The sequence below is a fragment of the Gymnoscopelus microlampas genome, assembly GCF_963454915.1.
Source record: "Gymnoscopelus microlampas genome assembly, chromosome: 24".
Lineage (NCBI taxonomy): Eukaryota > Metazoa > Chordata > Actinopteri > Myctophiformes > Myctophidae > Gymnoscopelus > Gymnoscopelus microlampas.
Genome location: NC_139961.1, coordinates 31,383,792 through 31,406,191, shown reverse-complemented (window position 1 = coordinate 31,406,191; position 22,400 = coordinate 31,383,792). Strand labels below are relative to the sequence as shown.

At 43.1% G+C, this 22,400-nt stretch overlaps 1 protein-coding gene across 1 annotated transcript in view; it reads right to left on the bottom strand.

Annotated features, from left to right (window-relative positions):
- The window catches only part of LOC311040703 (transmembrane protein 163a-like), a 39,495-nt gene that overhangs the window by 11,070 nt on the left and 6,025 nt on the right, over positions 1 to 22,400 (bottom strand). Inside the window, exons 3-5 of the mRNA XM_084051043.1 lie at positions 13,676 to 13,719; positions 11,028 to 11,119; positions 3,271 to 3,367 (exon numbers count right to left, since the gene is read on the bottom strand). Of these exons, the coding sequence (XP_083907169.1) occupies positions 3,271 to 3,367; positions 11,028 to 11,119; positions 13,676 to 13,719 (233 nt within the window). The remainder of the gene's footprint in view (positions 1 to 3,270; positions 3,368 to 11,027; positions 11,120 to 13,675; positions 13,720 to 22,400) is intronic.

The window sequence follows — 22,400 nt, the reverse complement described above, 5'->3', positions numbered from 1 at the left end:
ATTGTTCAACCGCCATTGTTAAGACGCTGAATAGATTTGACTGGGTCGTTCACACTTGCTGTGCGTTGATGGCTTGTTAACAACCGTCATTGATTCTAAATAGACCAAGGTGTTACTGGATTTGAATCCTTTGTATCATTTGAAATAGAGAGGGGTCATTGACCACTGTTCTGTTGTACTAGAAATGTATATAAAAAACAGACCTTTATCAATTAAAAATTGCATGACCCTCCCTTGGATTCAAAGTAAAATTAGCTGACCCTCCCTTGTACTATTTTCCTCCAGGGACCCCCATCTGTAAATTTCGACTGGTCCCTTACTCAAATTCTGGCTCTCAGGCGCATCAATGACGAGGTGAATTCCAATAACATGTCAGCAGTGTTGACATTCATCGATTTCAAGAAGGCATTCGATTCTATCCATTGGAGCAAGATGATGAGAGGCCTTGGAGTACCACCCCGTCTGCTTCGTGCAATTGCCAAGGTGATAACACTGGATGGTGAAACAAATGGGTTCACGATCACAACAGTTCTAAAAGGGGATCCTAGCCCTATGTTCGTCTTTTCCCTCGACTTTGTACTGTGCAGCCTGCAGAGCTATTGCCGGGTGGGATGCTGAGCTCAGATTCAACAGCCCAGAGGAGGTCAATATGCCCTCCAGCAGTAGTGGAGACAGAACTGCACTTTGCGGACAACATTACAGGCACAAGAACTGGTCCACCAAGTGGAGGCTAAAGACAAAGACAGGTCACAGGCTTCTGTCAAGAAGAATGTCTTTGTCCTGGCTCCTGGGTCAGCTCATCTGAGCAGGACATCGAGAGACAGAAGGCCAAGGCATGGAAGGAGACCCCAGGAGATCTGGGGCTGTGACATGGCGAGAGGGGTTCAGATCTCCTTTTTCCTCGTCACCGTGGAGTCTGGCCTGCGTTACGGCTTGCAAGTCATGATGGACTGGTATGACCACCATTACTGCTACATCACCATGCTGCCTCTGCGTTTCGGAGGCAGTGGATTTAGCTTACTCATGCACTAATGATAGCATTAATAATGCACAAGCGAAATGAGAAAATGTCCACGCTTCCAAGCTCTCTGTGAACGTTTCATCCTGAATACATTTGGTCTGAGAATCAAAGTTGCGATGCAATCAAGAACTAAACCTGATCAAGCTCATCTTACGTCAAGCTCATCTTACATAGGCTCCTTTGAAAAATTGTGTAGCGTACATACTGTAATGCATTACAGATCAAGCGTGATCCAGGAACAAAAAATCAACATAATTCCCTCTGTGTTGTTTTTCTTGGAGACTAAGAGGTAAGATCAGTTCAGTCCGACAACTCTTGGATCGTGAGCATAAATTTCAAACATATTGAGCATAAATATCTATAAGCCTATTTGGCGTCAAGGCTGTGTCTCATTTCATTAATTCCCAGTAAGCATAAAGATATTATAAAAAATGAATGATCTGCAAAATAGATTTTACATTAGATATTAGATATCATAGTACGCAATAGACCCCGCTAAGGGAATTGTATAGAAACATAGTCCACAGGTGGGTCATGGGGTGGTGGTGGGAGTGCAAAAAACTAAGCACAAAACAGCAGCAAGCAGAGCAGCAGCATAGCAAGGCAGCAAGATGGCAGAGCAGAAGCAAAAATAATGAACCGTAAGCAGAGAGGTTTAAATCTATGGTTTAAATAGCCCGCCACAATTAGATAGAGTGAGCATTTGACTAATCTCCTCATCAGGAGTTGGAACTGCTCTGGTTTGTCTGCCTGAACTACCTCCGAAGGCTTCGCATCATCTTCGGATGAGAGATTATCAGAGATGGGCAAAATGGCAAGCGCTGCTTTTTCCTGTGAATGAAATCCTCCTTTTTGGCAGAGGTGTAGAGAAAGCCACATGCCCAGTGGTGGGGGGGTTGTACCTTGTGGTCCAGCTGTAATTAAAGCTGTTGGTTGCTGTCATTTTGATCTGATAAGGTGCTTGTAAACATTAATCTTAACACTGACCATCAGGAGCTTTAGTGGTGCAGGGGTAAAGTTCCTGCCCACCACTGTGAAGAGGTTTGAAACCTCTCCAAGGTGGATCCAGCTTGGTCGTGCGTTCCAGTGACCACAATTGGTCATATCCGCAGGTAGGAAGCAGTGAAGTGAGGATGATCTCTGTCGCTGCACTAGCAATTTATACAGGTTTGTCAGGGCGCCTGTCAGCAGGGCTGCTGGACTGTGAGGAATGTTCCTCTGCATGTGCCACGTCCTCCCAGTGAAACTCCTCGCTGGCAGGAGAGAGAAGCGGCTGGCCATGCCATGAGTATCAGAGGAGGCATGTGCAGTCTTGAATAAAAACTAAAAGAAAACTTTGACCATTACGCCACTAGACCAAACCTATTGTATATTTCACATTTAATGTCATATCCAAACTGAACCAGCTGTAAGCTGCTATGCCTCCAACCAATCAAATGTTTGGAGTTATTTTCAATAACTAACTGATGTCCAGAATGTGAACACTATGCTTAATGTATTTGACCAGAAGTTCCAGAACACATGTTGGGAGTTTTAAACACCAAAGAGCCTTAATAAAATATTCTTGCCAAAGTCCTAGACCAAAAAATATTCAATTCATTCATTCTTTATTGAGCAAGCAAAGACAGTATTTTTTTTTTACCTGCTGGGGCTGCTCCACCAACGCACCTGTCGCTGAGCTTTTAATCAGGTGTGTAAAAGACATTACCCAAAAAACGTTTCTTTACTCTGTCTTCGTCTTTCTTCTGTAGCTCTTCTCTCAGATACACTGTAATTCAGTTTATTGGGTCTATTCCAAACAGTGGAGAAATGCTTTGCTTTGTTCAGATGGTAGTATAGAATGGCATTAGCCAGTATCACATTCTAGTGCTGTTAAAACATTTCAGAGAAACTTTATAAACTTTTATCATGCATTGTTTGTTGTTTTTTGTTTAGTTTTTGAATCAAATAGCTACACATTTTTGATCTAGGTGAGTGCTGTGATAAAAGGGCTGAGAGATTATCAGCCCTAGGGCTGATGACTGTGACTGTATCAAGGCGCAAAGGAATCAAAACACAGAGTAGAAAACAGCGACCTTGGACAGTTCACAGAATGGCTGTGTACCAACAAGGGCGAGGCCCTCCAGCAGCCGCTGCCATGCTGGCAGCAATTTTGATAAATCACTAAGAAAATAATTAATTGTTGCAGGCTCAACCCTATATTCCCAGAGAGTTGTCAGTATTGTTATGGAGAAGGGGGTTGGTCTTACCACTTCAGGTAGCAGTCCAGTGGCCAGGTCGTGGATGGCCTTACCCATGATGCACAGGGAGGACAGGATAAAGACGACGCCCAGAATCGTGCAGGCTCTGGAGGGGGTTGGGAGGACAGAGAGAAAAAGGAAGAAGCGTTAAAAAAACACTTCAACACCTATTCTGGGGGGAACATTTGCCGAAAATAGCCGCTCTACAAGCTGACAGTAGTGACGCGCTGTGAGCTTATAGAGTGGCTATTTTCGGTAAAGACATGAAGTAGAGGGACCAAGTACTGAGCAAACTCAGGTCAAGTTTACCAAGTATAGAGGTTTAATAACGGTCATGACTGATGGTTTCTATGACTTGACGAGTACAGATGGCAGATGGCTGTTGCTCATGTTCATGTTCATTGTCCCTGCTGGATGTCTGCCCACCTGAAATCTCCCGATGTAATGAAAGTATACAATCCAATCCACACCAAAAGTATGGAGCTAATAAAACATTTCCGTTTCCATCATTTCAAGGTTCTGGGTGTTTTATTGTGATGTACACCTCTGCTCAGCCTGCCCTCCATAGCAGCGGGTTTTACATAACTACCACGCCATCCGTGTTATGCCAGATTCTTGGGGCTTGGGCTTCAACTCAACCGGGTCCGTTTGGGTTAGATTGTAATTTCAGACTCGTTGAAAACTCTAAAGCAGTTGTTCTCAAACATTTTCATGTCAAGGACCCCCACATTTACATGCATTTGGCTGCAGACCCCCACCTGAATTTCTTTTCTGCCAGGGAAACAATTTCAAGATTTATCAAAATGTTTCGAAAATAGCCGATCTACAAGCTCAAAATGGCCAGTAATGGGACGCGTTGTGAGCTTGTAGATCGGCTGTTTTCAAACAAAGTATAAAATAGGGTTAAAGGGATTAAACTGTTCCTCGTTTGCTGTGGACCCCCTGGAACTCCCTCAAGGACCCCTGGAGGTCCCCAGACCACACTTTGAGAACCACTGCTCTAAAGATATGATAAAAAATATTATTGTAATTTAAATCCTATATTATGTAACTGTAGAATTGAAGAAACTTTGAGAATAAATATTTTTTGCACAAACATGTCACACTTAAGAACTCAAAGGCCACCCTAAGAGTGCTCTTCAGTGTGTGTAGATTCTGTTCTTACCTAAGAACAGATCACAGCTAAGAAAACATTGGAGTATACCAAAATCTTCTTAAAAACGTCTTAAGTGGGTTTAAGAAGAAATTTCTCCTTAAGAACGGTTGCTGCATGAGGCCCATTGTCCGCGACTAGGACTAGGTATAAAAACTCTCTCCTCCTTTGGACAGTGCATGTATAAATCCTAAAATAAAGATTTATTTTACCAAAAGAAAGGAGTGAGGGCGGAGAGAAAAATTGGAGAGAGAGCTTCATATAAGACAGATGTAGAACAGCTGGGGAAAGTGGGTAGCAGTGTCTGAATCCCAAACATGTCACTGTCACTGTCTTCACCTCTCTGTCAATCTCCCATCTGTTTCTCTTTCCCTCTCGCCCCCTCTCTATCTCTCCCTCTGCTTCTCAACCTTCTCAAGCCCTATGTACAGTACGTCATCATATGATAAATACTTAAAACAGCTATAGATCTGCTATTGTCACTGTTTTTGCCCAAATTATGGACATGTATTAAACTCAATTTATACAAATGACCCAAAGCGACATATAAAGTAGGCATTAGTAGTCTGTCTGTCTGTCTGTCTGTCTGTTGTCTGATGTTCTCTGAGGGGCTGTTCAGAAGAGGCAGATTTACTTTAAACTCCAATTAACTGAGTCTGCAGGGAGATACAGCAACTACAGCATCTGTGCCGGTCATGCATGGTCACTTTGTGCGTGCGTGTGTGTGTGTGTGTGTGTGTGTGTGTGTGTGTGTGTGTGTGTGTGTGTGTGTGTGTGTGTGTGTGTGTGTGTGTGTGTGTGTGTGTGTGTGTGTGTGTGTGTGTGTGTGTGTGTGTGTGTGTGTGTGTGTGTGTGTGTGTGTGTGTGTGTGTGTGTGTGTGTGTGTGTGTGTGCGTGCGTGCGTGCGTGCGCGCGCGTGAGGGCTGTGCTGGATAGTCAGTGGTGCCCTGGGCTTTGGTCGGAAGGTAACCACGGCAACTCGCAATCAGAGAGTGAGGACGTCAATGGGGGCTGTTCAACACACACACAACTAATCATTTTACTGTTGCTTTCACTTACAGACACCAAAATAGAGGCACACAATCACAGTACACAACATACCGTACAAAGACGCACAGCACAGCACAGCACAGCACAGCACAGCACAGCACAGCAAACAGACAGCCACATAGAAACCAAGCAGGCAGTGGACACATCATTGATCATTCATCCAGCATGTTGTAGGATGTTGTATTATTCAACACCTCTCAAGGAAAAACAGAAGCTCTGCAGTTGATTCTTAACAACTTTCAGCCTGGCCTCCCCATTTTTGGCATGTCATTATACATCCAATTGTTGTGAAAGGATGTGCAGGCATAATCATGATCATCATGATATTCTAGCAAGAAATTGTACGTTTTGATTGAACTTTGGAGCTATGGAGCCAAAAGTAAGTAACGGTTTCCTTGGCTGTAACTTCAAAGTCACCTACTGATGCATGCGCATGTACACACATGATGTCTGTAAGTGAAGGCAACAGGAAAATGATTAGTGTGTGTGTGTGTGTGTGTGTGTGTGTGTGTGTGTGTGTGTGTGTGTGTGTGTGTGTGTGTGTGTGTGTGTGTGTGTGTGTGTGTGCGTGCGTGCGTGCGTGCGTGCGTGTGTCACAGCTAGGCTACAGATCTTTGGTAGCCTAGGGCACGTGCACAAGTTGGTTGTGAGGGGCCTTCAAATGTCTGGCCTCTCCAAAAGGAGGAGCAAACAGTTAGCAAGGTACTGCTCAGTATCAGCTATTACAGGAAGCCGCACAATATGGAGGAGGGTTGTTTCCTTTATCCATGATTGATGTCTGTTGTGTCTGACAAGTAGGCCTATGTCAACTGTATTATATGTAACAATGTTCTGCCGCCTACGCACTTTGTAACTGGCTGTTTTCCTATTGTCTTACTGCATTGGCAGTGTTTGTACAAGGCATTTTTGTACTTCTGTTTATGTGGACATAAATACATATTTCAAATGTGTGCCTGACATCCTTGCAGATAGGAAACAACAACAAGGTCCTCTTGGTGAAGCCAATTACCAGCTAGCAAGCGTCTGTGTCTCTTTGCAAACAATGCAATTAGCTGCCACAGTGACTGCGTCTTAATGAAAATTCATCTCTGCTACGCAGGCAGCAATAATTGGAGGGGTCCTTCGTCGACACTTTGAAGGCAACACTGCATTTATCTCTATGAACATGCATTAAGAATGCATTAAGATACAAAGACCCAGTCGTTAGTCTTAATGAGTTGATGAATGGTCTATGATCATTCACCTCATACAGTGATGCGGTTGTATTGGACTTTATGTCGTTCATTGTCTACTGTTCAGTCATTTGTGGAGCTGAATGCAGGTTAAATCTCATAATAAAATCGGCTGTGTTCATTTAACTCGGTGTAAAAATGGAGCTGCAATCGATATAAAGCTAAATACCAATACATCTCAATCAGGACTACAGAATGACATAACCCCCCTCCCCCCTCTCTCTCTTGCTGTCTCTATTACTGTCTTTGTGTCAACATCCAGGTTTGTCTCCAGTGACAGTGATGTCATTCCTCTTCTCTAACAATTTCCACCACAACAGAGTGACATCCCAAAAGACAGTGAGCTGTGTGTGTGTGTGTGTGTGTGTGTGTGTGTGTGTGTGTGTGTGTGTGTGTGTGTGTGTGTGTGTGTGTGTGTGTGTGTGTGTGTGGGTGGGTGCGTGGGTAGGTGGGTGGGTGCGTGCGTGCGTGCGTGAACAGACGTGTGAATGCTGTCTTAATGATGTGTACCCCCAGGTCACAATTCGGTCACAATGGTGTATTAAATCCATTGTTGTTCTGTGTATTCCTGTGGGTGGGGATTCCAGAACTGGCAATCAGCCGTCATTAAACTAGTCACAGCAATCAGCAACCAGTCACAGCTTGGTTGAAGCAGTGTCAGCCTGCAGTCAATCTGGGAACCCATCGCCAAATAAAAAGGAAAAAGCCCTCTGCTGTTTTTTACTCTTTCACTTGGCTCTGGACAGAGCTCAATGGAGCACCCGTGCGCAAGGAAACCGGGTTTTTGGTCTGCCCTCAGCGCTCCACTTCCGGTGGTGCGCTTATGTTTTCATTCCCACTAACAATATTTCTACACGGAACACTAACACCACTTCTCCCAGAGAACATGGATCGTTTTGGTTATAAGCCCACTTGTTTCTATGATGAAAGAGCAAGTTAAAATGTGAATATCTTTCCGTGGTTTTGTCTGCTCCAAGGACGCTCTTGTTAAATGAGTTTTGATGATGATACCGAGCTAACCAAGTTAGAGTGATTTCGAACCTGATCTTCAACACTACTCTGGACAACAGCTCTTCTTGTCCTGCCAGGACGGTAGGCAATTTGACTGAACACTGACTCTTTTACCTTGATCTGGTTGCTTTATTGAACGAGCAGTGGTTGGATTGTGTTGTATGTTTTATTTTGTTTTTCCTATACTTTCAATACATGGTACCACTACCAATTCTAACTGCATTTCAAGTATCTCCATTTTACACCTATCTTCTGAATGTAGTATACAGTACGCTATACATAAGTATAGCGTACTGTATACTACAGTATAGGCTGAGACTGACTACACACTAAAATATTCCTTGCTACAAATACAAAGGAGACAGAAACAAAGATTTCTTCACTTCTCCATTTTAAATGAACACTGGGTTTGCTGAGCTCAGCTGTTTGTGTTTACTGAAGTGGGTTCCCTTTAGGATGCCTGTTTGCTGTGGAAATGTATGGCAGCTAAGCTCCTTAAGCAACTTGAACCCCGGATTCCATATTACAGGGGAAACATTAGCCCCAAATATTTTTGGTGAAGAGATTTGATGTAGACTAGAGGGAAAACAAGAAATGACACAGTCATATTATACCAGCTTGTGACAAGCTAAAACCATTGAAAAGTACTGGCATGACTCTTGCATCTTACTAAACATTACCCAAAATAATTCATCAATCAAATAAAACATGTTTAGATTATTGAACCAACTGATGCACATTTCCCTCTTTATGTAGCACCGGCAGTTGTGATGCCATAGCCTGAGAGGATGTTCGGGTGAACGTGTTGCACTGACTGATTCAGTAGTGACCTTAAACATATAAAGGTAGACGCCTCCTTCGGCTCTGAGGCATCTGTATCTCGGGCGCCATTTTAGAGGAGGCAAGCTTCCGCGTGTGTCACAGAAGGGGGCGTTCGGTAGGCCAATCAGAGGCAGGTGGGGGTGGGTCTTTTCGTAACCCAGCCCTTAACCCTTTAAGAAGTAGCCGCGCAGCAACTAGTCAGTTAGACGGGCTCTGATTGGCCAGTAGTCACTTTGAGTGGCAGCCACAGAGTTAGGTGGCAGTGTGCCTCCTCTAAAATGGCGGCCGTGATACAGGTCGTTCCAACTGACTGCAGACTGCAGAGGCCAATGAGGTATCTAGGTTTCTATATCTATGGTAGTGACGACGCTCTTACGCCCGTTCAGGGTATGGGAAGGCATTGCAGACTCCCCATTGGCTTAAAGGACTGAATATAGACCAGCTTGCGCTTCACACAAGCTGGTAAAAAGCGGTCTAAGTACAACACAGGTCCAATTAAGTTTAGAGGGTTTAAGTGGTTTATCACATGAACCCTAGCATTCCTATTATGGGAAGGTCATAAAAGGCGCTCGCCTTTTATGACTCGCTGAAAATAGATGAACATTCTCCTAAATAGGTGAACATTTGCCAAAAATAGCAGATCTTAAGGGCTCGTAGATCAACTATATAGAGATTTGGTGTAGAGGGAAAAAAGAATGGGGGCAAGTATAGAGTCCTGGGGGACCCTGGTCAACAAAGGAGGGTTTAAGTGGTTAACAGAGGTGAATAGATAGGGATAGGCTTACAACTCCTTTTCTTCACTCAGACAATTTAACACTCGCCACTGGCACCCTGTCTATTCAACAGGAACTGAGGAACACACACACACACACACACACACACACACACACACACACACACACACACACACACACACACACACACACACACACACACAGGTGTATACACATAACAAACACAGACCCACACTGACATGCACACTCAATTGTATACATACACAGACACACACACACACACACACACACACACACACACACACACACACACACACACACACACACACACACACACACACACACATGCACACACACACTGGCACACGGCTCCATTATGGCGCAGGTAGAGATAAGATGTGAGGCGTCTGTCTGCTATGGGTCCCTGTGGAGCGCCACTGACAGCCATGAAGAGACTCTCTGTCTGACACTCTACAGCACAGGACAAAGCCCACACTCTCCTCTCTCACACACACACACACACACACACACACACACACACACACACACACACACACACACACATACACACACACACACACACCGTCTGTTTACAATTTAGGCATTTAGAGCGACTTACAAAGTGCAAGATCGGAGTAAATGACATGAACACTTGTCAACAAACGACAGGCTAAACAGGTAATTGGAATGCTGTAAGAAAACAATTAGCCACCTGGTGTAAGGCGTTCCTATTCTGGGCATGTCATTATAGGCAAACTTTTTCTAAAACGTTTGACGATTTTCAATTTTTAAAAAAAGATTACAAAATAATAAATCAAAAGCAGATCTACAAGCTCTGAGCTTGTAGACTGGCTTTTTCCGTGCCACCGTCATTTGACGAAGTATAAAATGGGGCTTAAGTGGTTAAGTGCTAAAAAGTTGCACGGGACAGCAGACCAACATCAAACATAGCAGCTGTCTGAATAACAGACATACAATACTGTATCATCTGTCAACAACTAACCTCTAAATAACAAGCATATTGCATAGGCCTAGCATAATAATAATACATTTTATTTGTAAAGCACTTTACATTTGAAACAAATCTCTATGAACAACTAAACATCTATGAACAGGTAAATGGTAGTAAAGTAAATGAACACAATCATAATATTAATGGCCTTTTTAAATAAAAATAAAATAAATATTAATATTGTCGTTATTAAAAATGTTTCCTCAATTTGGTGTGTGTATGTCAACTCCCCCATGTGTATATTCTCTGTTGCCGCCAACCCCTACCATTGGTCTAAGGACAACAAACATGGCGAACACGGCCGTGTTTGTTGGAGCGTGTGGCCAACAAACCCAACGGCGAGAGGGAATCGAACCCCAGTCTCCACAGTGGTGGAACCCCAGACACCCCCTTATATTAATGTATGTAATGCATTTCAAAATTGAAAACAAACAGTGACGTAGGTACGGAAATGATCGCACACTCCAGGTAGACAAAGTGACACGTGACCAGTGGTGGAAAAAGTACCCAAATTCTTTACTTTACTAAAAGTACCAATACTGCAATATAGAAATACTCTGTTACAAGTAAAAGTCCAGAATTAAAAATGTACTTCAGTAAAAGTACAAAAGTATTGGTATCAAAATATACTTAAAGTACCAAAAGTAAAAGTACTAAAACATTTACTTAAGTACAGTACTTAAGTAAATGTACTTAGTTACTTTCCACCACTGCAAGTGACAGACAGACAGATAGGGGGACGGACCACTCACATGTACTCTCTGTGGGCCGAGTGCACGGCGGCGGCGTTGCTGTAGCGCCACAGAACGATGATGGAGGACAACACGTCCAGCGTGGCGTCAAACTGCAGAGACAACAGGGATGGTGAGGACGGTTAATGTCCGCCAACCAGTAGTAGCACAGTAGAGCATATGATAGATTTAGCAGATTACAATACATTACAGTAGACCAGTGGCCTCCAAAAGAGAAATTAGACGTTTGCCTGGGACCCAAACTAGTGAAAATAGCAGATCTACAAGCTCACAACGCGCCGCTTCGCGCCACGTTGTGAGCTTGTAGATCTGCTATTTTCACTACTTATTTAAAATATATATATGTTTATGGAAAAGATTAGATTCTCTTCATTTTATTTATGAAATAAAAAAAGGAATTGTTTTTTAATTGATAAAACGTGACTTCTTTTGTTTAAACTTTTTTCAATATTTTTTTTATTTTTATGTAGGAAACAAAAAAGGGGTTATTTACTCGCAGCCTATAAAAATTGGTCCGCGACCCACTGTTTGGGAAACAATAGACTGCAGTAGACGGACTATAGTAAATTAGCTACACTACAATAAACTACACAATGATATTGATATTATTATTGTGTAGGCTTTATTTCACTGGGGTAAAACAACACTTGAGATTTTCATCTCTTTTTCAATGGACCCTGGCCAAGAAGGCAGTATAAATATGGTTTGACATATAAAAACATTAAAACAAACACAAATAAAAAACAAGATAATAAAAGTGCATACAAATTGGAAACTAGAAACCATTTTAAAACATGAGCAGATTGTCTATGTTGTTGAATGAGTAATGTGCTTATGTAAGTTGGAAGCTACCCCAGGATAGGATCGATACAAACATACACCAATGTGACTGTCTTCTTATGGTCAGAGATGACTGACCTGACAATTCATGGAATAAATGCACACAATGTGTGAGGGATAAACTGTTTGTTACAAATTGTAAAGCAGCATGATCTAGAAGACTATATGAGATGGCAATGCACTACAGTAGACTATGATAGACTATACCGTAGATTATAATAGACTACAATATGATATATCGTCGCTGACGGGCAAACACCTCTATATTTAAACATATGTTTTCTTTGTAAATTAATGCCCTGTCTTCGTATGACAGTGTCACGCAAAAGTAGCAAAAATAGCCGCAGCACTCTGTGCCGTGCTATGACCTTGTATATCTGCTATTTTAACCCTAACCGTTCCCGGTTAGGGTTAGGGTTAATGTTTAAACTCCAAATAAGAGAAACATCCTGGTTTTGGATAGCAACCCTGTTGAATATGTTAGGGATGCAAGACAGCTCTGATTCTGGTTGCAGATGCAGACTTACATTTTATTTTATACTACTAGTAGTAAAGATGTTAACTTTTATTTGTCCAACTTGTTTGCTTTTACTTGTTCTACAGGTAGATCCTTTTGAAATCTGCAGCCTTCAAATCATCACAAAATGCTTTCTCAGCCTCACATTGAAAATTGCTGTGCACAGAGCATACTAGAAATGACAGGTTGGAGGAGGGAAAAATGTCCTGCTGAACCATTTTAAATGATGTGTACTGAAGTGGTCAAACAGTATTTTGGACAGGCCAATAGACTCGGTTCCCCCAGATGAGGACCGTAATGGTAATCTAGTTTCAATTAGTGTACTCGTGGTGAGACAGTCCAGCTCAATAAAAGCAGATACATCCAGATACTTCGGGTATGTGTTTGCCCTGTTCTAACCACCCCCCAGGGCGAAAATAGGCAATCTACAAGCTCACAACGTGTTGCATTGCGACACGTTGTGAACTTGTAGAACAGCTATTTTCGCAGAATGTTCGCCACAGAACAGGGACGGGTGGTTAAAACGAGCACAGACCCTGTACTGGCCTCTGAATGTATTGATGCATAATTAGCTTTTTGCAGCCCCTAATGTGAAGTGTAAACTATTCACATGTCATAAACAGTGTTGCCATGTCTGCTTATTATAAGCGACTTTGGACTTTTTTCCCCGTAAAGTTGCTTGTAAATATTGGTGGTTGTGTTTTTTTGGGCTTGTTTCTAAAGTGTAGTTGCTTATTTGGTTGCTTCCTAATGTTGTTTAAACCAGTGGTTCTCAAACATTTTCATGTCAAGGACCCCCAAATTAATATGTATTTGTCCACGGACGACCTCATCTAAAAACATTTTAGATGTTAGTTTTTTTTTTAAAGATAGCAGATCTACACGCTCACAACACACTACGTTGCGATAAGTTGTGAGCTTGTAGATCAGCTGTTTTAAAATATCCAATGGATATAGGTTTAAAGTGCTCATGTGACCTAGTTGCTCTTTTGGTGCTTGTTTTCATAAACCTGGTTGCTTATTTCTCTCGCAAAATTATGGCAACACTGGTCATAAATCGAAATCCTCTTCAGATCATTAGTGAAGGTTTTTCCGAGATGTTGTGTGACAGTGTACACTGACACACAACATCAAGGTTTGCATGCAGACATACAAGTACTTCCAAATCCTATTTGCAGGCAGATGACTGCCTCTATGCCTGCCTGCCTGCCTGCCTGCCTAAATTTGTGGTTTGATGCTGTGAAAAAAAAAACCTTCATTGGTCTAGGGGAAAGCTTGACAGAGTACTTACTGCGAATCCAAAAGCTGAAGCACTATGTCGCATGATCGAAACGGCTGCAAGATGGAGAGGGAGAGAGAGAAAGAGAGAGAGAAATTAGATTTTGTGTCGATATTGTATGGCATTCACAGTTATGGATGATGTTTGGTGAGGCCGTGTGGCATGTCTTATTATCATATTATAGCAACATGTGCTCTCGTGCCGTGCACGCATTCCTTTCATAAATCCTGCCATCATCAAATCCTTAGCTTAGTGGGTAGAAAGGCTGTCTTGACGTCAATGGTTCGCCTCCCGGTCCACAAGTGTTGTGTCGAAGTGTCCCTGAGCAAGACAATTGAAGCACTTAAACCCCTATAGTGTGTGTGTGTGTGTGTGTGTGTGTGTGTGTGTGTGTGTGCGTGCGTGCGTGCGTGCGTGCGTGCGTGCGTGCGTGCGTGCGTGCGTGCGTGCGTGCGTGCGTGCGTGCGTGTGTAATCTCCGGCACCGCTGGCCCGAGCGCAGCAACTGTGCACACACACTCCCTGGATGCCAGAGCAGAACCTTTTGTCACATTCCTAAGCCAATAATTCGATGACTGGGTGGCTGGTCAGTATAGGAGACTCTTTGATGACCGGAGACTCCGCTGATCATCAAATTATTGGCTTAGGAATGCGACAAAAACATCGCCATGAATTCAAGGCTTCATGGGGTGTGTAATTGATAGAAAAAAAGTATTTTTTGGGGTGAACTACCGACTTCCGTACTCCTTTAACACAGCTCCCCCTGCCTCTGAGCAGCCATCAGCTGGGGACGTGAAGCTGAAACTGAATTTCCAACGGGATTAGCAAAAATGTACCGTCCTCCCTGTCACACCGGCTGCTCCCATCTTGACATGTAGCTATCTGCCAATCAACAGCTTCCATTCCCACTGGAGATACCATTTTTAAAAAGATTTGTGGGACGAAGTGAATGGATGAGTAGACCACATTTTAAAGATGCCTGTTTTTGGGTTGTATTTTGTTGGTATTTAAAAAGGTTCTTGACAGACACTGACAACAGTATATTATTATACACCTGACATGCAGAGTTTTCCAGAATCACATTGCATATTGACTGGGGCAGCGGGGCAGAGCTGACCTCCCTTAAGTTATTATCATATTAGGCCCGGGGGGATTTGAAGCACACACTGCTTATCATTCTGGAAGCTTTCTCTTCAGCCACACCACATCCATAGTAATGTACTGAAAGGCCTGATTCATATTTGGTTTTGAACATATGTTTGGTACGTGACGCCACCACGCAACTAAGTATAAATCAGGCGTAATGCTCTTTGGAGTCTCCTGACCGCATAGGATCATTAGGATAACAATAAAAGTGAAAAAACAGAGAGAGAGAGGGAGAGCAGTCCAATGATGGAGATTCACACTAAATGGGTTTTAGTGACACCATGAGTTGTGTAGGTTTAGTGTCAAAATTCCAAAATTAACATCTTATAGATGGGGTTTAGTGACACAAATGTTTTTCATGATTTGGGCCTTTCCCTGTCAAAAGTGATAGGTAATGCGAGGTTGTTTATCACAGACATTTAAACATATCTCTGGCTACAGCCATACTAAGATATTTTCATTGATAACATTTTGAATTGAAAGCCATCACTGTCAACATGTTGTCAGGAGTAATCTCTGTATATAATTCACGTCTGAAAATGTATATCACGTGACCATTCACGTACACTGGGCATACACGTACCAGGCATCACATTTGACAGCTATTTGACAACATCCATGAAACAGTACTTATAGTTACACAATGCTTGTACATTGAAATAATGTTTCTCCTTTCTGTTTCTGTAGTCTGTGGATTTAGATTGGGCAGAGGTGAGTGGCGAGTGACGCGCTTTAACCCCTTGAATGTCAGACTGTGAGAGGGTGGGTGAGGGTGAGAGGGGTTATCATTACTTATCAAGTACCCCGTCAAGCATGTGTCTTTGAACTGGGCCCACATGATCACATCATAAAGGCTCAATATGGAACTGTGGGCGTCCAGCATAGCAGTTGCGTCTGTTCAGAGATGACACAAATGAGAGACTGACCCTTTTGGCTGGAAACAACCCATTTAGTGGTCCAGAAACCACATTATGCCAATAATAATAATTGGAGAGACTGCACTCAACAGAGCACATGCCTCTGCAAATTATCAAGCTATGCCAGTTCCACATGTCGGATAGTTCAGCACTGTACTTGTTCAGTGGCCGGAAAGGAGCTCTCCAGCACCCCCAGCTTTTCTCTTGATTGGGGCAATAATGAGAATCAGTTGGCATGAGAAGCCATGCCAACTGATAAACATAGAAAAATATAGCCTCCGTCCAACCACATTTTTGGGGGTAATAAATACATTATATAACGGCATCTTTGCATATTCTGGAGAGGAGGAATGGTAAGGAGGATAAATAAGTGGAGATGAGTCAACCGAAAATCAAAGAGAGTGAAATATACTCGAAGTGAAATATACCAACAAACCCTGAAGCCAGACTTTATCCTTAAAGGCTATGTTTGCTAACTCCAATGAGACATCCGCCCCTGCGCCCTCGCTATCCCCCCCCCCTCCTCTCTCATCCTCCCCGTCTGCCTGTCTGCTTCTGTTGTGGGTGCGAGAGAAAGAGAGACAGACGGATAAAAGAAAGAAAGAGAAGGGACCCTCTCCCCTTTCTCATGCACCACTTCCTCTGGTTTATTTTTAGCTGACAGACTCTTTGGGGAGCAGTGCTCTGCTCACACCAGCTTTTAGAGACACAGCCCTGAATTCATTAATAAGGAATGGATTTCATATCTCTCTCTATCACTCTCTCTCTCGCCATCTGTGAGCATTTGCATTTCTATCTCCCCCTCTATCCCTCATTTCTTTCATTATACTGTTCTGTACCAACAGAACAATTCTAAAATCGTGATACTGCTCCTCTCCCCTCCCCCGTTGGTCTTTATCAACCCCCTCCCCTCGTCCTTTTTTCTGATCCCTCTTTCCCTTTCTCTCTCCCTTGCTGCCTTTATTGTTTGATCTGTATTCAGTGAGTGTTGAGGTATCCACTTCACTGCCACTGCCTCCACCAACTGATATAGAAACCTGAAGCGCCACAGAACAATGTGTAGTCTACGATCAGCCCGTTCAATAATTTATCATTTTAGTTTGCATTTTATTTCACATCTACAGATACCTTTTCAACAACTTCAACCCTAGTGACACTATTCTGTGGCATACATTCTGCAAAAATAGCCAATCTGCAAGCTCTCAAACTGTCGTGAGATTGTAGATCGGCTCTTTCCGCCAAAGAGATTTGGTGTAGACTCTAGACTCTACACCAAATCAAAAGAGAGTTCCCTGTACGATGTACGGGGACAAAAGTAAACGAGTTTAGAGTCCTGGGGAACCCCAGCCATCTTAAGTAAACAGTATATGGTTTAAGTGGTTGCAAAATAGTGTTAGTAGGTAAGTTATTATACCACCTGAGTTAATCCCTCATTCAATTTCAATAATATTAAACCTGTAGCAAAGTCAGTGAGACAATATAAGGGTACATGGATTATGAATATATGTCTCTCTCTTTCTTTCTGTCTGTCCCTCCCAACCACCCTTCCTCTCCCTGCAGTTCTCTCCCTGGTTACATATGAACCACATCGATTAATCAATTCTACCTTCCCTCTGTCGCCAAGTCTATAACATTATTCACCAGTCATGTGATCTTAGTATGACAGTAACATATACAGTAAGATAAGGCTTTCTGTGGTTAAATGTTATTTAATTACCACATTTCCCCTGTGTTGAACAATAACATTTGAACCCCTGTAATTTCATCTTATTTTGTCATCATTTCGTCATATGTTCTCTTTAAAACCCCAGCTGCTACTTGCTTCATGGCTGTAGCAGCACTACAGTGGAAACGCATCCAGTTTGGATTCTGTCATTGGATGTTTTTTTTATTCTCTCCACTGGCTGCTTTACATGGTCTGACAGCTTTTGATACACTGACTAGAACAGTATGTGACAGCTCAGAGTGTTACAAATGTATTTCAAGATCTGATTGAAAAGCTTTTTTCTATATTGTCTGTGTGGAGACAATGCAGTGACTCTTTAGTTACAGTGGGTTATGAGAGCTAAGATGGGCTTGATTTTCCCTGTGAATACTGCTACACAAAAACAAAAACATTGTTGTTCATATCAAGCTGTGTTCTGTTTGCTGTATTCTTTTTCATACTGGTGGTCTTTCATGATTAGTCTATTCGCTAGGAATATTGATGGATACTAGACTCTGCGGAACGCCTGGTGGCCTATACCGAGGGCTGTGTAATATTGGTTTTCCACTGCGTAGTATTGGCTCTACCTTCCTTCTTTGCTTTTGCATTAGGCTTAAAGTACCTGGTAAGAGGCAGAATGTATGTAGGGATGCAGGTGTGTTGGACAATTTAAATTGACAGACGTTTCGGTCCCACTGGACCTTCATCAAGAGTGTCAGTGTAAGACAAGCAGAGGCTGCTGAGCAAGAGCAGTGTGCGGGATTTTTTGTTCATGAAAATATTTTTTCATGTTTGAAGAGGCAGAATGTAACATTGGCAGGAATGATGTGTGACAATGCATCAACCCAATTAGGAGGACCGCCCTACCTCCCTTCGTCTGTCTGGATCATGTGATGACATGTTGTTGGGTTGTGTGCACGTATGAAATAGCAGGGGGCAATCCCCCTGGCATGTCAGGCAGGCCCATCGCATTTACATAGATAGTGGTGCCTAGTACTTCAAATTGGATTTGTGCTTGAAATGATCGGCCGCTGTGCCATTTCTTTCTAACCCATCTACGATAATTGAACAGTATTGTTCATTAGTTGAAGTGGGTTCCAAAATTACATAATCGCTGTCCGTGGTGCTGAACTCTTAATTGAAGTGAATGCTTGCACTGTTTGTTTGTTTGTAAGAAAAATGTAGTCAGCCTAAGTATGCTTGTAAGCCCCACAGTAGCAGGCGATGTAACCTCAAGCTTTAATGGGTTGTTATTTATCATCATAATGCCATAGTATAGTGCTTTTCCGAACCTGGCTTGTCCACCACACATGGTACTGTATGATACAGCATAGTGGTGCTTTGGGGGTAGGGGGCACTCAATCATGCGCTGTGCCCCGGGCCCGGCTTTGACTTGCTCCACCACTGATGAAATGTTTCAGAAGAACCACTGGTGTGAGAGAGGAGGGAGGAGGTGACTGTAAAGAGCAGAGGTCGTGAAACCCCATGTGTGTCAACACACACACACACACACACACACACACACACACACACACACACACACACACACACACACACACACACACACACACACACACACACACACACACACACACACACACACACACACACACACATCTGCCTTCAGCTCTGATCATTGCCAACAGAATGCAATTATAAATAGGAGATGACAGCTTGCAGGATTAAAAGTAAACATGGCAGCGGGATAGCTAACTAAATATTTAGGGGTGGTGTTTTTTGATGGGGAACCGTCACACGTCTTCAGTGTTTGAGAGACACCGCCGGGAAATTAGTCCGCATGCCAGGCTTTCATCTTTTGTTTACACTAGGACTTCAATACCTCACACAGTTGTGGAAATATGCAGGCACACACGCACAAATGCAAACACACACGCAAACACGCAAACACACACATACACACACACACACACACACACACACACACACACACGCACCCATGGAGAACTGGACATTTCACTCATAAAGTGGCTTTAGTCTCAACTGTTTATTAATGAAAATGGCTGCCTGTTATTGGTGAATGAATGCATATCCAATTAAACTCGATGTACTTCTTTGACAAGAATCCACCAGAGGTCTAAGGCCCCCCCCCCCCCCCCCCCCTCAGAATAGGGACACTAGGGTTGAAGTGGACATTGGAGAAATGGCTATACTTTTAGCGGCAGGGATAAAAAAAGGATGGTGATGGTCAGTCTTTCTATCAATCCGTCCTTTGGTCACTTTGGTCCCAAACAACATATCTCAAAAAAACACCAGGCTGGCTTGCTACATCAAAACTATCGACGGAGTGACATGCACCTGTCTGTCTCTGGCATAGTGAGTGATGCGAGCCCCAAGCCCCTTCATTAAGAGCAGAGCAGAGCGAGCAAGCCCCCCCCCCACACTAGCTGGCTTTCAAGCAGAGTGCAAATTAGCGTCCTGTCGCGGCGGAGTCGTCAAAGAAGCAGAGCTTTGGTAGCTGGATAATTGGCTCCCAAGAAAGCACAGTGGTGTCAGCGGGGGCAGAGTTCTAACGATGCGGTGGGCTTTTTCACGTATGGAACGCACATTAGGTACACAAATGGACTCACTGTGTGCATACTGTATAGTGTATAGACCTTTTCACACTTGACAACATACACATTCAAAAGGGGTCCACGTTTATTTCCTGCTGCAGTGTTTGCGAATATCAGTAGCTGACAGGAAATAAAACTTGGACCCAAACTGTTGCCTAGCAACGCAATTCCACTGACATGGTCTACATGCTCTCTCTCTCTCTCTCTCTCTCTCTCTCTCACACACACTTTTTTCTCTTTCCCACCATACCATCTTTCTCCTCTTTCAAAAACTTTTCTTCTGCTGCCTGCAAAGCCAGACACATCAGACAACACCAGCAGAATAGCGAATTGCAAATACAGCCTTGACTGACATTATTTTGCTGGCTATAACCTGGAACATCAACAAGGAGATTTCCTATTTATCTTCCCTAATGGCTGTTTTAGAGCAGTTAGTGATGACGTTTTATTGTTTTATTATTGTTTTATTACTAGGCCTCAGTTAAACAAACAAAATAAACCTATGTGAGAGCTATCAAAGTGGTGTGCCGTGGAGCTGAATGTGAGTTTCATTCATTCATTCATTTTCTCATTCAAAATGTGATCTGTACACTATACTATACTAAATTGCTTCTATTTTGTGATTGTGCAGTGTGCACGCACCTGTTTATCAGTAGGAGAATTACACACACACACACACACACACACACACACACACACACACACACACACACACACACACACACACACACACACACACACACACACACACACACACACACACACGCTGACTGGTTTGTTTACATAATGCTAATGTTTTACTGTGTTTACCTAGGGTTATCAGTCATTCCTAACGTAGACCTCATAGGGAATGGGAGCAGGTGGTGAAGAATAACGTAGGGGTTTCTCAGGGGGCATTATTACTCAGAGCCTGCATTTCAACGTGGAATTGCCAGCGTATTGCGCATACTTTACTTGATTCCTATAAATTCAGCACTTATAATTGCAGAAGATTACCGCACACATATACAGTGATGTTAATAATATAATCAACCAACGTGAATACGGAAGGACTGGCTGGAAGCACTGCAGACAGACTTCCATGCACTTTCTCTCTCTCCCTCTCTCTCCAGAGAGCCATTTAGGTCTGCTTCTCTCTACGAGGTTACAAGCTTCTTCTCCATATCTCTCTGTTCCGTCTCTACCCCCCCCCCCCCCCCCCCCCCCCCCCCCCCGTCCTTCTCCGTTGCGCGTGTATGCCTGGTCATATTATCATTATTATGATTAACTTTGCATCGTAGTGTATAGGATAGATAGCATATAGTAGGATAAATGTGCTGTAGAATGATTTCTACTGAGCTTTCAAATTAATTCATAAACTGCTATACATACCATACAGTTTCTGTCATCTCTCTCTCACTCACACACACACACACACACACACACACACACACACACACACACACACACACACACACACACACACACACACACACACACACACACACACACACACTGCTGTGCTAAACAGACCTGTGTTTTTCTTCACGCCGGATGAGTCCACAGACACAAGTAACAATAAGCAACTCATTAAGTTGTTTTTGTGTTTTGCTTTTTAACAAAGTTGTTAAGTGTAATTAAAGACATGGCGTAGAGGAGAAAAGAGACAAAAAGAAGCCACCATAAGAAAGACTAAAGGACAAGGAGAGAGTGACAGCTATCTGCACTACAGCATAGTTCAGAGAATCCCTTAAATTGGAGCTGAGCAACTAAATGCAATCTTAGACATATGTCGGAATGTAAGACCTTTAGTTAAGCTCACGAGTAGCATTTAAGGGGGGAATTTAGTTTCAGCTTCACGCAGTTGATGGCTGCTGAGATGGTCATGATAGCGCTCAGGGGGGGCGATGTTAGCGGCTACGTGTCTTGATGCAGGGACACTTTGAAAAGCTAGACATGGGTGGGCCGGGTCGCCCGGGAGGCAAAACGGTGACCTTCTGATTACCAGACGGCCTCTCTACCCACTCAGCTATGGCAGCCTGTCTGAGTGGAACAACGGTGGGAGATTAGAGCAACATATTAATCCTGTCAATCATTCATTGTAGGGCCAGCTGAACATATGCAGTCAATATTCTACACAAACATACTTGCACCCAGTGATCTAAAAACATTGGTAGAAGGCTTACCAGTCTGTTTACAGTCTGAACGGCAAGGCTTGATTGGGCAGTCCCAATGTAAGCCTACTGTAGGTTTTATAACAGGATGTAAAGGGAACATTGGGCTACAGTATGTTCTCTGTGTAAGATGTTTGCTTAACAGTGTACTGTACATTGTGCTATATATTTCAAGTGTGACACCCAGAGAGCAGCAGGTGGAGCAAAGAGGGGGACACTTCATTGTATGGTAAATGTAACAAGA